Here is a 14,679-nt window from a genome sequence, read left to right as displayed (position 1 = left end):
ATGGTTGTGCTTGCCTTTATCCCAGCACTCAGGAAGCAGAGAAAGGTGAGCTCCAGGACAGCCTGGTCTACAGAGTGAGCTCCAGGACAGCCTGGTCTACAGAGTGAGCTCCAGGACAGCCTGGTCTACAGAGTGAGCTCCAGGACAGCCTGGTCTACAGAGTGAGCTCCAGGACAGCCTGGTCTACAGAGTGAGCTCCAGGACAGCCAGGGCTATTCTGAGGAACCTGTCTCAAAAAACAAGAACAAAAAAATGTGTATAGTGTTTTGCTGTATGCATGTCCGTGTATAGCATATGTGTGTAAATGCCTGAGGAGATGGGAAGAGGGTGTTGGATCCCCTGAGCCACCAAGTAGATGCTGGGAATTGAATCCCAGTCCTCCCCAGGAGCAGCAAATGATATTAACTCCTGAGCTGTCTCTTCAGCCCCTTTTGTATGTTTTAAATTAGCATATATTAATAGGTTATTTCAATGAGGTGATTAAAAAGGTTAGAATCAGGGCCAGCAGCATGGCTTACTGTGTGTAAAGGAACTTGCCATGTAACCCTGACCCCACAACAGGAGAGAACCAACCCCTAAAAGCTGTCTTCTGACCTCCACACAGACACTCTGGCATGTGCATCCCCCACACCAATAACAAATTTCTAAACAAGAGTTTTTAAAAATAAATACAAGTTGGGGTCATTGTAGAATACAACAGAACCCAGCACAAAACCATAATGAAGCATCACTGTGACTTTAGCTCTTGAGGGGCAGAGGCAGGAAAATTTCTGTCTTCAGAGATTGGCAGTTTTTGACGAGCATGGTGGCTTACACCTATAGTCTCAGCACTTGGATGACAGGAGACTAAGGAGTTCAAGGTTAAACTTTGGCACATAGTAGGACCTTATGTTGAACAGATTCAACCCAATGCCCATCAAAATTCCAAAAAAATTCTTCAAAGACCTCGAAAGAACAGTACTCAACTTCATATGAAAAAACAAAAAACCCAGAATAGCCAAAACAATCCTGTACAGTAAAAGAACTCTGGAGGCATCACAATCCCTGACTTCATCCAGACAGGCTGTCACTAACAAAAGGTCAAGATGTTGTTTGCTCCTTTCTTTGTAATTTGGAGGATGCCTGATAGAAATGCTGATTCAAGCCTACGTGACAGCATACGGAGCAGACAGGTAGATGTGGATGTGAAAAAAAGCTATTCACTTTGTTACTTAGGAGACAGAAGTATTTCCCACACAGTTTATGTTTTGTTATAAAAGCTGTTTGGACAATAAACAAGAGGAATTCTTCAGGAAAAAAAAATCCCTGACTTCAAACTCTACTACAGAGCTACAGTACTGAAAACAGCCTGGTATTGGCATAAGAACAGACAGGAGGATCAATGGAACCAAATAGAAGACCCGGATATCGATCCACACATCTTTTAACACCCGATCTTTGACAAAGAAGCAAAAAATATCAAATGGGAAAAAAGAAAGAATATTTAACAAGTGGTGCTGGCATAACTGGTTATCAACATGTAGAACAATGAAAATAGACCCATATATATCACCATGCACAAAACTCAAGTCCAAGTGGATTAAAGACTTCAACATAAAGCCAGCCACACTGTATCTCACAGAGATCCACCTGCCTCTGCCTCCCGAGTTCTGAGATAAAGGTGTGTGCCGAGCCAGTGTATGTTTTTTTTAATTTTAATTTATTATAAGCAAAGAAAGCCAGTGACTGCGTGTGTTTGCTCATGTGTGAGCATGTCTGTTCATGCCACCATCGTACTTGTAGAGGCCAGAGGACAACTTTCCGAAGCAGAGACCTTTCCGTCATGCTGAGACTGAGGTTCTCTTGCTGTCTCCGCCGTGCTCTTTACCCCAGACTAGCTGGCCCGAACTACAGGGTGATTGTTTTAGTCTAAGTGCTTATTTTGTCATGGTGGTGTTAGGATTACTGATGTGTGCCCGCACGTGACGCTTTTACATTGGGATTCAGAGTTCAAACTCAGTTTGTCTGCCCTTTGCCAGCACCTGGGTGGTTTGTTTTGTTTTGTAAATTCTGAGTAGGCCAGGTAGACCTGAAACTCAAAGCAATCCTTCTGTCTCAGCCTACCACCTAAACAGTTGTGTCTTTATTTTTAAAGAATTTTCTGTCATTTAATTTTTTCATACTGGTATGTTGTCTAGCTCTTATGTGATTATTTAATTATTGCTAAATATTAAAAAGCAGTTAACCAGAAAGCTGTGGTGGTAAACAAGAAGTGAAAGCAAGAGGATTATAGTTCAAAGAGGTCATTCTTGGCTTCATAAGCAGCACAAGATAACAAGACCCTAGCTTAAACATACTTGCCTAGTAAAGAGGTTATGTGCACAATGGATTGCTTGTTTATAATTGCATTACAGTCTCACCATCGTTTGTTCCTGAATATGTGGAACACTAAATTTTCAGTGCATGTTCTAAAGTCACATTAACAAAACCTTGGCATAGTGGCTCTTCCCTGTAATCGCAGCACACGGGAATTGAGGTACGAGGAGCACCACAAGTTTGGGGCTAACTTGGTATACTATTGAGTTCCTGTCTGGTCTGAAATCTGAGACACTGTTTCCAAAACAACAAAGGAAGTTCTGTTAACAAAATGCATGTTCTTAATGTCTTTCAGATTCAATTAGCAGAGCCTCACAGACAATGGCCAAGTGTGTCAAAGCTGTCACAGAGGGCGCTCAGGCGGTAGAGGAGCCGTCCATATGCTGAGACATCCACCAGGGACCCGGTTTTGCTCTAGTCAGTAAATGGACATTGGTGTAATCCCTTACAAGATGACGTTTTCCAATGTGATTCTGAATGATGTAATTTTTTTTTTTTTTTTTTTTTTTGGTTTTTCGAGATGGCATTTCTCTGTGGCTTTGGAGCCTGTCCTGGAACTAGCTCTGTAGACCAGGCTGGCCTTGAACTCACAGAGATCTGCCTGCCTCTGCCTCCCGAGTGCTGGGATTAAAGGCGTGCGCCACCACCACCCGGCCCTGAATAATAATATTTAAAGTTATGCTATGCTTACTTGAAAATGGTATTGCCCTTAACCAGAATCTTGGCAGTTTAAAGTTTATGTATTATGTACAAGCATCAAGTAGTTTAATAAAGCTAACCTTTGTTCTTTCATGTTAAAAACACTGATCCTTAAAATATGATTTTTTTCATAGATCATTTTTGTTTCAAAATGGATGAAAGGAAAGGCCTTTTAGGACTAGGAACATAGCTCATTGGTGCAGTAGTGTAAGGCTAAAGATTCAACCCTTAAGGCTTAAGAAAACAAAGATCTTCCATTCAGTCTCACGTTTTGTGCTTAAGGCCAGCAAAATGACTCACAATGGGTAAAGGTACTTGCTGCCAGCTCTGACCAGAAGTTGAGCCCTGGAACTTACGTGGTAGGAGGAGGGAACTGACTCCTACAGAGTCTAGCTGCCTGCGCTGGGACTTACGTGGTAGGAGGAGGGAACTGACTCCTACAGACTCTAGCTGCCTGCACTACAGATTTAAGAGTCTGTCTCAGCAGGACATGGTGGCACACGCCTTTAATCTCAGCACTCAGGAGGCAGAGGCAGGTGAATCTCTGTGAGTTTGAGGCCAGCCTGATCTATAGAGTGAGTTTTAGGTTAGCCAGGACTACACAAGGAAACTCTGTCTCGAAAAAAAAAAAAGTCTTAAAAACTTTTAAGTTTTCTGTTAAGATTAATTAATAGAAATGTGGGGCTGGAGAGATGGCTCAGCTATGAAGAGCACTGACTGCTCTTCCAGAGGACCCGGGTTCAATTCCCAGCACCCACCTATGGCTTACAACTGCCTGTTAACTTCAGTTCCAGATCGGTTTCCTGATGTGGGAACTGGTTAAGCCACAGGGCACATGGCAATATACAGATTATTAAAATGGGTTAATTTAAGTTGTAACAGCTAGTTAGTAATAGCCAAATCAACTTCTTTATTAACCAATGGTAATAAGACATATTCACAGCATACAGAGGGGATCCCACATCATCTTCTTCTTCTGGCTTCCGTGGGCACCAGGCATGCAAGTGGTGCATAACATGCATGCAGGCAGAACACCCATATGCATACAATAAAACAATAATTAGCTGGGCAGTGATGGTGTGTACTTTTAATCCCAGCAGTCAGAAGGCAGAGGCAGGCAAAGCTCTGTGTTCTAGGTCAGCCTGGTCTGCAGAGTGAGTTCCGGGACAGCCAAGGCTGTTACACAAAGAAACCCTCTCTTGGGGGGGGGGTTAATTAAAGAAAAAAGTAAACATTTTATAATTAACTTAGGAGATGATCCAAAAGTACGTAAAGGTTTTTTGGTTGTCTTGTTTTATCTGTACTTAGAGGATTAAACCGGGGCCTAAGCAGACTGAGCAAGTGTTCTGCCATTGCAATACAGCCTTAGTACTGTTTTTGTTTTATTTATTTTTTCAAAATTCCTTCTTTTGTAGTCCTAATTCCTTTCTCCTTTCACTAAGACCCCCACGTATAGGATAGCCTTTTCCTGGCCTCGGCAACAGTATGGTTCTAGAGTAGGAGTGTGCCATCAATAATTCAGAAGCTGGACAGTACACTCAGAGTGCGCAACTCACACAAAATAACTATACAGAGTTTGCCAGGTTTTTTCAGAGTTCTTTGTTTTTGGTGCTGTCTTGAAGTTGTGTACTTTAAAGTACTTAGCTTGGGGTTAAGGGTGTAACTCAGCCATAGAGCATCTATGTGAATGGACCTAGGTTTTGACCCCAGCATACACAAAAGTACTCTGCCTAAAACTCCTAGTTGTCTGAAAGTCTAAATTCTTTGTTCTAAGCGTTTGAATCCAATACAGATTTCCTCTGCCTCCCAGTATTCTTCACCACTCGACACTGCTGGCCTCAAGGGGACATAACTCCAGCCTTGAGTTCCACACAGTGCTCTTCAGTGAATTGGCTACTCCAGTGAGAAGGAGCTGGCTACAGCTAAGTGGGTCCAACATCCTTGGCTGCCCTCTAGGTCCCAAGAATACACTTGGGTACTAACGGCAAGAGTGGGTTCTTTGAGTAAAGGGTCTTGCTATGCTGCCCAAATTTAGTCAGATTTACTGAGGTTTGCTTCTAAGAGTAAAATAAAACTTCCATCAGAAGAGGAAAATTTCTTGGTAGTGATAGGATTCTGAGAAAGGTCAAAGCTACTGATGTAAGTATGTGGGAACATTTTTTTTTCTCTTCAGTTTTTCAAAACAGGGTTTCTCTGTAGCTTTGGAGCCTGTTTTGAAACTAGCTCTTGTAGACCAGGCTGACCTCGAACTCAGAGATCCGCCTGCCTCTGCCTCACGAGCACTGGGATTAAAGGCGTGTGCCATGACAAATGGCTTCTTTTGCCACCATATGTCTTTGGGAAATAGAAACACAAACCTGAGCTCGCGTCACTCTGCTCAGACCAGGTGACTGTGCTGCCACCGTTGATTGTTGCTAACTTACTGCAGCATTTCCTGCCAACTTTGGAAGAGTTGGACATTTTTTCTTTAAAGATTTATTTTTAAGTATACAGTGTTCTGCCTGCACACCAGAAGAGGACACCAAATCTCATTATAGATGATTGAGAGCCACCATTTGGTTGCTGGGAATTGAACTCAGGACCTCTGAAAGAGCAGCCAGTGCTCTTAAGGCCATCTCTCTAGGCCCAGAGTTGGACAGTTTTTAACATTGTTTCTCTGTTTGTCAGCTGAGGATAAAAATTTTAACTACCACTTTCAACCCCATACATAGTTAAATCAGAAAGTTTATAATCCTTTGGCCTGTTCCCGACAGCAGGAGTCCAGCCTGCTCAGTGACTGAGTACCCTGTTGTAGATGCAGGGAAGCCTGTTGGTGAGTCCTTGATCCTAAATTGGAAGTCCCCATCTAAGTGTAACTTAGTTCCTAGGCTGAGGAATAATCATGCTTTATATAACCTCTAGTTTGTATTTTCTTTTTAAAAAAAGGTGTCTTCCTCTCACAGATTCTGAGAAATTAACAAATTCTCCAGGGGTAGCACAGTCAACAATGCCACTATCACAGATCACGAAAACTATTTTATTACGTAGACATCCTTTGTTCATTTTGATAGAATTTTTAACAGTTGTAATATAACTTACTGAGGAACTGGGTTTGATTGCCAGGACCCATATAGAAGCTCATATGTTCTGATTTCAGTGCTGGGGGGTGGAGGGTTATGTACGTACATATGCTAGTGTGTGCCGAGGCCGGAGGAGGCCCAGGTGTCCTCTTACACTCTACCCTGTTCCTCTGAGGCAGGGTCTCTCCGCACACCGGAAGCTCATGTTTTCCATCTAGGCTGGCACCCCGCAAGCCCCATCAGACCTTCCTTCTCCACAGCAGTGGGCCCCATAGTTGTACAACAAGCGTTCCTAACCACCGAGCCCTCTCTCCAGCCCCAATCTTCTAAACAGAATTAAAGAAACTTGGCATGGAACGTATAATTGTGTTTGTTTTGTTTCTCTTCAAACAAAAGCTTGCTTTGTAGCCCAGGCTGGCCTCAGACTTCCAGTCTTTCTAATTTCGCCCTCCAAATGCTGGAACCGCAGGTCTGCACCACCACGCCTGGCTCGACTTTTCAGGAAATGATTCTGTGGTAGGTTGGATATGGACTGTGCAGTCTGAGTTACTACAGGTCAGCGTAAGTTCCAAACGAAGAAACACTCCTCTAAGAAAATACTTAGCACTGTAGTTTGAATGAAAGAGTAAAACCTCAAACTGTGGGGTTTCATTACCATTCTATTGAGCTTTACTAGTGGGGTGCGGGGGGGCTGTATCACCACCAGCTTTTTAGTTGTGAGTTCTCAGGTCCTCATACTTGCAAGGCTGAACTTTCCCTGGTCCCTCTTGTATTATTTAGCAAAATAAGTAAGTTCCCTGCCAGAAAGTGGGATGTTACATTTAACACCGAGATGAAAATTACTCTGTGAACAAGTGAAATAAAAGTCAGGACCACTGAGCCTGTGGTCTGACCCGCAGGGTGAACTTGCCTCACTGTTAAAGAGCAGAAGCATCTGTTTGCTTTGGAAGCTCTGGGATAGTGTTGAAATATAAAAGGAAGCTGCACGGTGGTGGTGCCCACCTTTAATCCCAGCACTTGGGAGGCAGAAGCAGGAGGTTCTCTGTGACTTCAAATCCAGCCTGGTCTATAAAGTGAGTTCCAGGACAGCAGCAAGATCTGTTACACAAAGAAACCTGTCTCGGAAGAGGGGGGGGGGGGGACAGGCATGACTTATATTCACCAATCTACGTGCCAAACAGAAAAGCGTGCACACACAGCACACACACACACACACACACAGTGCCTTGTGCGTTGTGACAGTTATTTTTTCACTCAGAATCAGGAACATCACAAGTTCCAAGCTAGTCTGAGTGACATAGTTTTTGTTTGTTTTTTTAAGATTTATTTATTTCTTAGTATTCTGCACCAGATCTCATTACAGATGGTTGTGAGCCACCATGTGGTTGCTGGGAATTGAACTCAGGACCTTCGGAAGAACAGGCAGTGCTCTTAACCTCTGAGCCATCTCTCCAGCCCCTGAGTGACACAGTTGTTTTTTTTTTTTTTTTGATTTTTTGAGACAGGGTTTCTCTGTGGTTTTGGAGCCTGTCCTGGAACTAGCTCTTGTAGACCAGGCTGGTCTCGAACTCACAGAGACCCGCCTGCCTCTGCCTCCCGAGTGCTGGGATTAAAGGCGTGCGCCACCACCGCCCGGCTGAGTGACACAGTTTTAAAAATAATTATGAACTAGTAGATGGTAAAGGCACTTGCTACCAACCCTGGGTTTGACCCCTAGGAGTCCTCATGGTGGAAGGAGAGAACTCTCCAAAGTTGTCCTGAGACCATGACACTTGCACACACATACATGAATAAATGTATTTTATTTTGTTTTGGATTTGGTTGTTTGAAACAGGCCTTTCTATGTGGCTGGCCCTAATCAAGTAGATCAGGCTGGCCTTGAAATCAGAGATCCTCCTGTCTCTGTACCCCCAGTGCTGGGATTAAAGGTGTGCACCCCCATGCCCAACTTGTAATAGATTTTTTTTTTAAGCCTTTTTTTCTTTCAGTGCTGGGAGAAAATGTACTCATCTGCGGTGTGTCGTTGAACTGATAGAGCTCAATAATAGAGCTTCTCTCTTTCTGTAGCCTCCCAGGCATGCCGTTGAATTGATAGCGCTCAATAATAGAGCTTCTCTCTCTCTGTAGCTTCCCAGGCTACAGTGTCCAGAAAGCAGACACTTGGTGTTTGCTTAGCAAGAATTACATAGCCACATCTCTTCATGGGGTAGGGTTTGTTCTGCCTCTGCGAACCTTAGAAATGGTTGGGGATCCGTATCCCTGTACAGCACTGTTCTCTTGGGAGCTGGGTGTGTTCCTCTATGATCTACACCCTTCATGATTAGCCTAGTATGTGTCCTTAATGTGTTTGCTCCATCTCTTTTCAAAGCCTTGTTCCCTGTGGAAGGGAAAGGCGTTTTACCCTCACCAACTGTGTCTCTGTGGCGTCCCGCTAATGTGCTTCCCTCCTGTTTTCCACTCACCTTCCCATCTTGTGTATCTGTGACCAGGGCCAGGAGTGATGGCACATGCCTCTAATCACAACACTTGAGAGACAGAGGCAGGAGGATACCTCAGGCTATTCCAGCCAGTGCCTACATGAGCCTGAAAGAGGCACAGTTTCAAGACAGGATTTCTCTGTGTAACAGCTCTGGCTGTCCTGGAACTCACTTTGAACTGGCTTTGACCTCACAGAGATTCGCCTTCCTCTGCCTCCCCTGCGTCTCCCTCCCGCAAGCTGGGATTAAAGGTGTGTGCCAGTACTACCCGGCTGCCTTATGTGCTTTATTTAGGCTTGACTTACAAAATATATTACTCTTTGGTAAAAATGAAATGATTCCTGTCGCAAAATGGGATAATGGGACAAACAGTATGATTTTTAGAAAAATCTGGTTTCCTGTGTAAAATCCATTTTTTATGTAAAAAACGAAAAGAAATCTCCAATCTTTTTTTCCCTAGATTTTATTTGTATGAGTTTTCTGCCTGCATGTATGTATATATGTGTGCCAAGGAGATAGGAAGAGGGACTCAGATCACCTTGTACTGGAGTTAAAGGTGCTTGTGAACCCCGTATGGATGTTGAGAATTGAACTCCAGTTCTCTGGGTGAGCACTGAGCCGTCTCTGGAGCTCTAATCCCTAATATATTTGGTGCCAGCTATAGGGGTACAGTCCTGTAATGCCAACACTCAGGAGGGTAAGACAGGAAGGAGGGTGTAGGAGTTGGAAGCCCACAGCAACTACATAATGCGTTCAAGTCCAGCCTGGGACGTAGAGCAAAACTCTCAGAAACAGCAAAAGCCTTCACACAGGTAAGAACAACATCTTACCCATTGTAAACTTCCTACCAGGAGTTGGTTCTTCCAATCATGTTTCTGGTTTAACCCTGTAAGTACATGTACAAAAAGAAAATGTACATGTAAAAAGAGAGAAAATGAAATACAACATGCAATGGGGTAGAGAGAGATCCCCAGGGGCTTTTACTGCTTCTGATACAACAACCTGCTGTTACCACTAATAGCTTAAACCAAGGCCACTAGTAAGGACTGTGCTGACTCATGTTATATTATGGGAAGCATGCAGTGTGCTCTTAAATGTAAACACTGTTGTTTATTCTTCATGCCTGGTGCTAGTGCTGAATAGAACAATCCAAATGCTTACTCCTGAAATAAGGTCATTTTGCCTAGGCAGTAAAATGTAAGGGACAGGCCAAGACAGTTATTAAATAGGTTCTTCTGTCCTGGAAGAGACCATTCCTCTCTCACTGAGACCACTTCCTTCAGGCTTTCCGACTCAGCATGGTCAGACAGAGTTAAGTTGTGCCTGTTAGTGTCTATTGCAGGCTGGTGTCTGGACACATTGCTGGCCAGAGGGATGCCGCACATCCATCCCCTTCTCCTCTCCTGATCCCACATTGCTCACTCTTTTCTTCCCAAATGGTAAGTTCATTATCATTAGACCTTCTTGGTTGCTAAGTAGGTTTGACTAAATCAGTTACATTCTTAAATTTAGTTAACTATGTTGTGCCTTATACTTTTTCTTAGTAAGCACTTGTTTCAAGGCTCTGGTTTCAATTCCTAGCTCCAGGAAAGCAAAACAAAACAGATATGTTTTTCTTTTGTAACAGCTACTATAATCATTAACTTTCTCCATTTATTTATTCCACTGATTTCTTTTAGCTTGTTAGCCACTATGATTCTCATATGGTTTATTTTGTTGTTGTCCAGGTATTAACTAGTCAGCCTTTTGTTATCTAATACAATTTATTGGTTTACTGGAATGCTATCTTTGATTGCTTTAATTTTATAGGTAACCAAAATTGATTTAAAAAATCACTTGTAAGCATTAGCAACCCTGAGTATATTATGCATAGTTAGTTATGCATATGCTCATATTATAAACCAGTCATGGTGGGATAGATGTGACTGTGATCCCAGCACTCCTCAGATGCAAACAAGTGAAAAACCCTACAGACTTGTTCCAAAGGCCTGGAGCAATAACTTAGTAGGTGAGGACACTTACTGAAAGCATGAGAACCTGATTTGAATTCCCAACAGCCACAGAAAAAGTCATAAGACACCTATAACCCAGTGTGTGTGTATGCTGGAGACAGGAAGGTTTGCAGGGTCCTCCTGACCATCAGTTTAGGTCCTGCTTCACAGTCGTACGACAGGGCCCTCCAGCCCTAAGTGTACGTGGATATGGATACCCTCCCCATAGGCCACATACACACACACAACATTTTTAGTAGGTTTTTACTTTGTGTATATTTTGTTTGACTTCTAAGTCATATTTTGTGTAGTCCTATTTTATAAAACTTCAGTTATCTTGAATAATATGCCTTCTTAGTGTCTACCTCCACATTTCAAAGACTTCTACAAGTGTGAATTAAAAACAACTTTTCCTTATCACATGATGTGGGTTTTTGTTGTCATTTTTGTATGTATGTATTTTGACACAGGGTCTGACTTTGTAGCCCTGGATGGCCTGAAAGTCACTATGTAGACCAGGCTGGCATCAAACTCACAAGAGACTTGCTTACCTTTGCCTGGAGTGCTGGGATTAAAGACATGCGGTAACCTTACCTGGCCTATCTTTCTGAGACGGGGTCTCGTGTAGCCCAGACTGGCCTTGTACTTGCTATGTAGCCAAAGACAATCTTGAACTGATTCTATTGCTTCTATCTTCCCAGTGCTGGTACAGGTATGCCAACAATACCACGCCTGGCTTGGGTTTCTTTCCCTTTCTTTCTTTCCTTTTTGTTTTTCTGCTCTTTTCATTTATTTTATTTTTGAAGAAGGATCAAATTATGTAGCCTGTTACAGAACTCAACTCAATCAAAGCAGTTCTCCTGCCTCAGCCACTGCATACTCAGATTACAGACAGTTACCTCCACACCTGCTTAATACAGCCTTTAAAATGTAGGATCGGGCCGGGAGATGACTAAGTGATTAAGACTTCCACAAAAAGATGAGGACCTGAGTTCAGATCCCCAGAATCTGTATAAATGCTGGGCGGGGGTGGTAGCCACCTGTAATTCCAGTCTTGGAAGGTTAGAGACAAGGTCCCCAGGGCAAACTGACTAGCCCAGGCAGCCAGCTCTGGGTTTCAGTGAGAAACCCTGATATCAACTGCTCACACACGTGTCCTGCACACCCCACGTCTAAACCTGGGAATACACACATGTGCGCTAAACATGAGAAGAAAAAGAAAACTCCCTGTAGGGCTGGGAAACTGGCTTTAGGAACATAAAAACCAGGTGTGGTGGCTCACACCTTCAGTCTCGCCACCTCCGGGGTAGAGGCCACAGAGCAAGTGCCAGGATATCCAGGGCTCCACAGAGATAGACATAGACAGGATATCCTGTCTCAAGGGGGAGAAAAGAAAGAAGAGAAAAGCATGAAGACATTATCCTCTTGCGGTCCTGAAGCAGGAAGACACATTTCCATACATGAAATGTTGTGTTGTCACGTGTAGACAGGAAACTAGTGTGGAAACTGTAGGGTGAGGAAGGCAGAGCGCTGGCCTAGCATGTGTGGAGCCTGGGCAGCGCATCAACCCGGCCACGCTGATACACATGTGTGATCCCAACTCTCAGGAACATCTTCCTCAACTACATAGTACCTAGGACAGGAGACCCTATCTCAGAAGAACCCTTCTATGTAAGCAGAATTTTGATGTAAATCTAAGTCTGTACAATGTTTAGTTTGTGAGATTTGCACCTTGTATATTTTCTGTGGAAAATAGTTTTTCATCTATGACAACGTTGGGAGAAGTTGAAGCAGTTGTGCCGTCTAGTACTACTTCCTGGTAGAGCACTGATACCCCTTCATTCATGTATAGAGAGGAAGCCATCAGGTCGTTCTCACGTGCAGCTTCTAGCTCTGTCAGTTATAAGCTACTGTCATTATTTTAGACGTTTTCACTATTATAGTAGCAGAGAAACAACTAGGGAGGAAAATTATGTTTTGATTTTGTATCTGGGAAGACGTAGTGGGCAGTGCTGCTCCTTCACGACCCCCAGGAGGCAGATGGAGAAATGACCGTTTTCTTTACCCCTTCCCTTCATTTCTTTCTGGCCCCCACACATTGAGCGGTGTCATCCACATTCAAAGAAGCCCCCCCACACACACACACACATACCTTAGCCTGTGCTCTGGAAGTGTGCTCTACAAATCTAAGCACTTCTTGATCTAACCAAGTTGACAATATTAACAGTCATCAGGTATGGAGAAGTAGCTCAGGTAGTAGAGTGGTGGATGAGTCTGTACAAGGCTCTGGGCTCTGTGTTTAGCACTGACTAAGCATTAGCCAGGCGTGGTAGCACCTGGTGATGGCGCATGCCTTTAATCCCAGCACCAGGTTGGCAGAGGCAGGCAAATCTCTGGGTTCAAGGACAGCCTGGCCTACAGAGTGAGTTCCAGGACAGCCAGGGCTACACAGAGAAACCTTGTCTCAAAAAACAAACAAACAAAATTAATTGGGGTGGCTTGCTTACAGTTTCAGAGGTTCAGTCCATTCCCGTCTGATGGAGAATCTTTGTCAACCGATTATCTTTATGAGGGGGGACCAAGTTAGGGTGTGGCTTTCTGGGCCCTGGAGGGGTGCATGGGCCAGGTGCACTCTCTCTGTCTGGTTCCCTCGCAACACAGCTGAGCTTGCACTTCTCATTTCTGTTTCATGAGTTTTCGCCTTATAATAAATAAAAATATAACTGTTTTATCTTTTAGCTAGCCTGGTTATTTCCTGAATCCAGCTAACTTCTACAGTAGGCGCCGAGTCGTGGGGCTCGGGTCTCCAGCGGCTGTAGCCAGCCACTGGTGCATTTGGGTATAGGATTCCCACTGCAGCAACCCTGAGTAGCTGTTGGCTGTGGTAACGTCTTGGAGCCACTCCTTGGCCACCGGTGACAGCGTGGCTGGCTTCTGGGTCCAGCTTTTCTGTGCTGCGGAAACTCAGGGGGGACACGGGCTTTCCTGGGTGTCTCCGTTTGGCATCGCCGCCTTGCTGTTTCTGTACTTATGTGGCTGCTGACCAGTCAGGGACCTCCATGAGCACACAGTCTGTGATTTACACTAAATTACTGTTTTTAATTGAGATAGCTTTCAGTACTTAATGCTAAAATCAGGTTCAAGCCGGCCACGGGGCTATAACTGTGCCGCAACACCTACTGACAGGTAACGGTTATTGCACCTACTCCTACTCCAACTCAACCACAAGTAAGATGTATAATTTAAAATGTAAATTATAAAATGATAATTGAAAAGGGCAAAATGATGGATAATTTAATAAATCTTTTTTTTTTTTTGGTTTTTTTTTTTCGAGACAGGGTTTCTCTGTGGTTTTGGAGCCTGTCCTGGAACTAGCTCTTGTAGACCAGGCTGGTCTCGAACTCACAGAGATCCGCCTGCCTGGATAATTTAATAATACAGGAGTTCAATGCCTTTTTTACTTATACCATGTATGATATTATGCAAGGTTTATATGATTTCTCTCCTACATCCCTCTATTTAATTCTGGGGATTAGCTTTGTCCTTCATATTTTCTCCTTAAAAGCATGGTTTGATAATAGGGCCAAGAATGAGGTACTTTTAGAAATGATACAGTCTTTACAGACTGATAATGATCAACTAAAAGGGAAATTCAGCACTCTGCAGAAGAAGACAACCAATTTGACAAACAAAACCCAGGCAATGACAGAGGGGTCTGAGAGAATTTGTACTGTTGAATGTATTAATCAGATTCTGGTTATGACAGACTGATAGAATGTCTCTCCAAGAAGGTGATATGCATGCTATAAAAATTATCTCCAAGGGGGCTGGAGAGATGGCTTAGCAGTTAAGAGCACTGATTGTTCTTCCAGAGGTCCTGAGTTCAATTCCCAGCAACTACATGGAGGCTTACAACCATCCGTAATGAGATCTGGTGCCCTCTTCTGGCCTGCAGAGATACATATGGGCAGAACACTGTATATATAATAAATAAATCTAAAAGTAAAATCAAATAATTATTTCTTAAAAAAAATTATGTCCAAGGATAAGATATTATCTTTACTGGGCAGACTTCACACTTTGAAATCCTCAATGAGG

General features: G+C 43.5%; 1 protein-coding gene across 2 annotated transcripts in view; it reads left to right on the top strand.

Moving 5' to 3' along the window:
• Positions 1 to 3,156, top strand: part of Ndufs1 (NADH:ubiquinone oxidoreductase core subunit S1) — a 36,201-nt gene extending 33,045 nt beyond the window's left edge. Inside the window, exons 19-20 of one of the 2 annotated variants that reach the window (XR_012908191.1) lie at positions 2,651 to 2,842; positions 3,024 to 3,156. Coding sequence is in view for 1 of the 2 variants with exons in the window: in XM_075951860.1 (XP_075807975.1) it covers positions 2,651 to 2,742 (92 nt within the window). In the remaining variant the exon portion in view is untranslated. Of the gene's footprint in view, positions 1 to 2,650 lie in introns of both variants that reach the window. The other variant, XM_075951860.1, reaches the window with a different exon arrangement.
• The last annotated feature ends 11,523 nt before the right edge of the window (positions 3,157 to 14,679 follow it).

Source organism: Microtus pennsylvanicus, chromosome 17 (assembly GCF_037038515.1).
Source record: "Microtus pennsylvanicus isolate mMicPen1 chromosome 17, mMicPen1.hap1, whole genome shotgun sequence".
Lineage (NCBI taxonomy): Eukaryota > Metazoa > Chordata > Mammalia > Rodentia > Cricetidae > Microtus > Microtus pennsylvanicus.
Note: the sequence above shows the minus strand (reverse complement) of the source record. Positions and strands in the feature narration are given on the sequence as shown.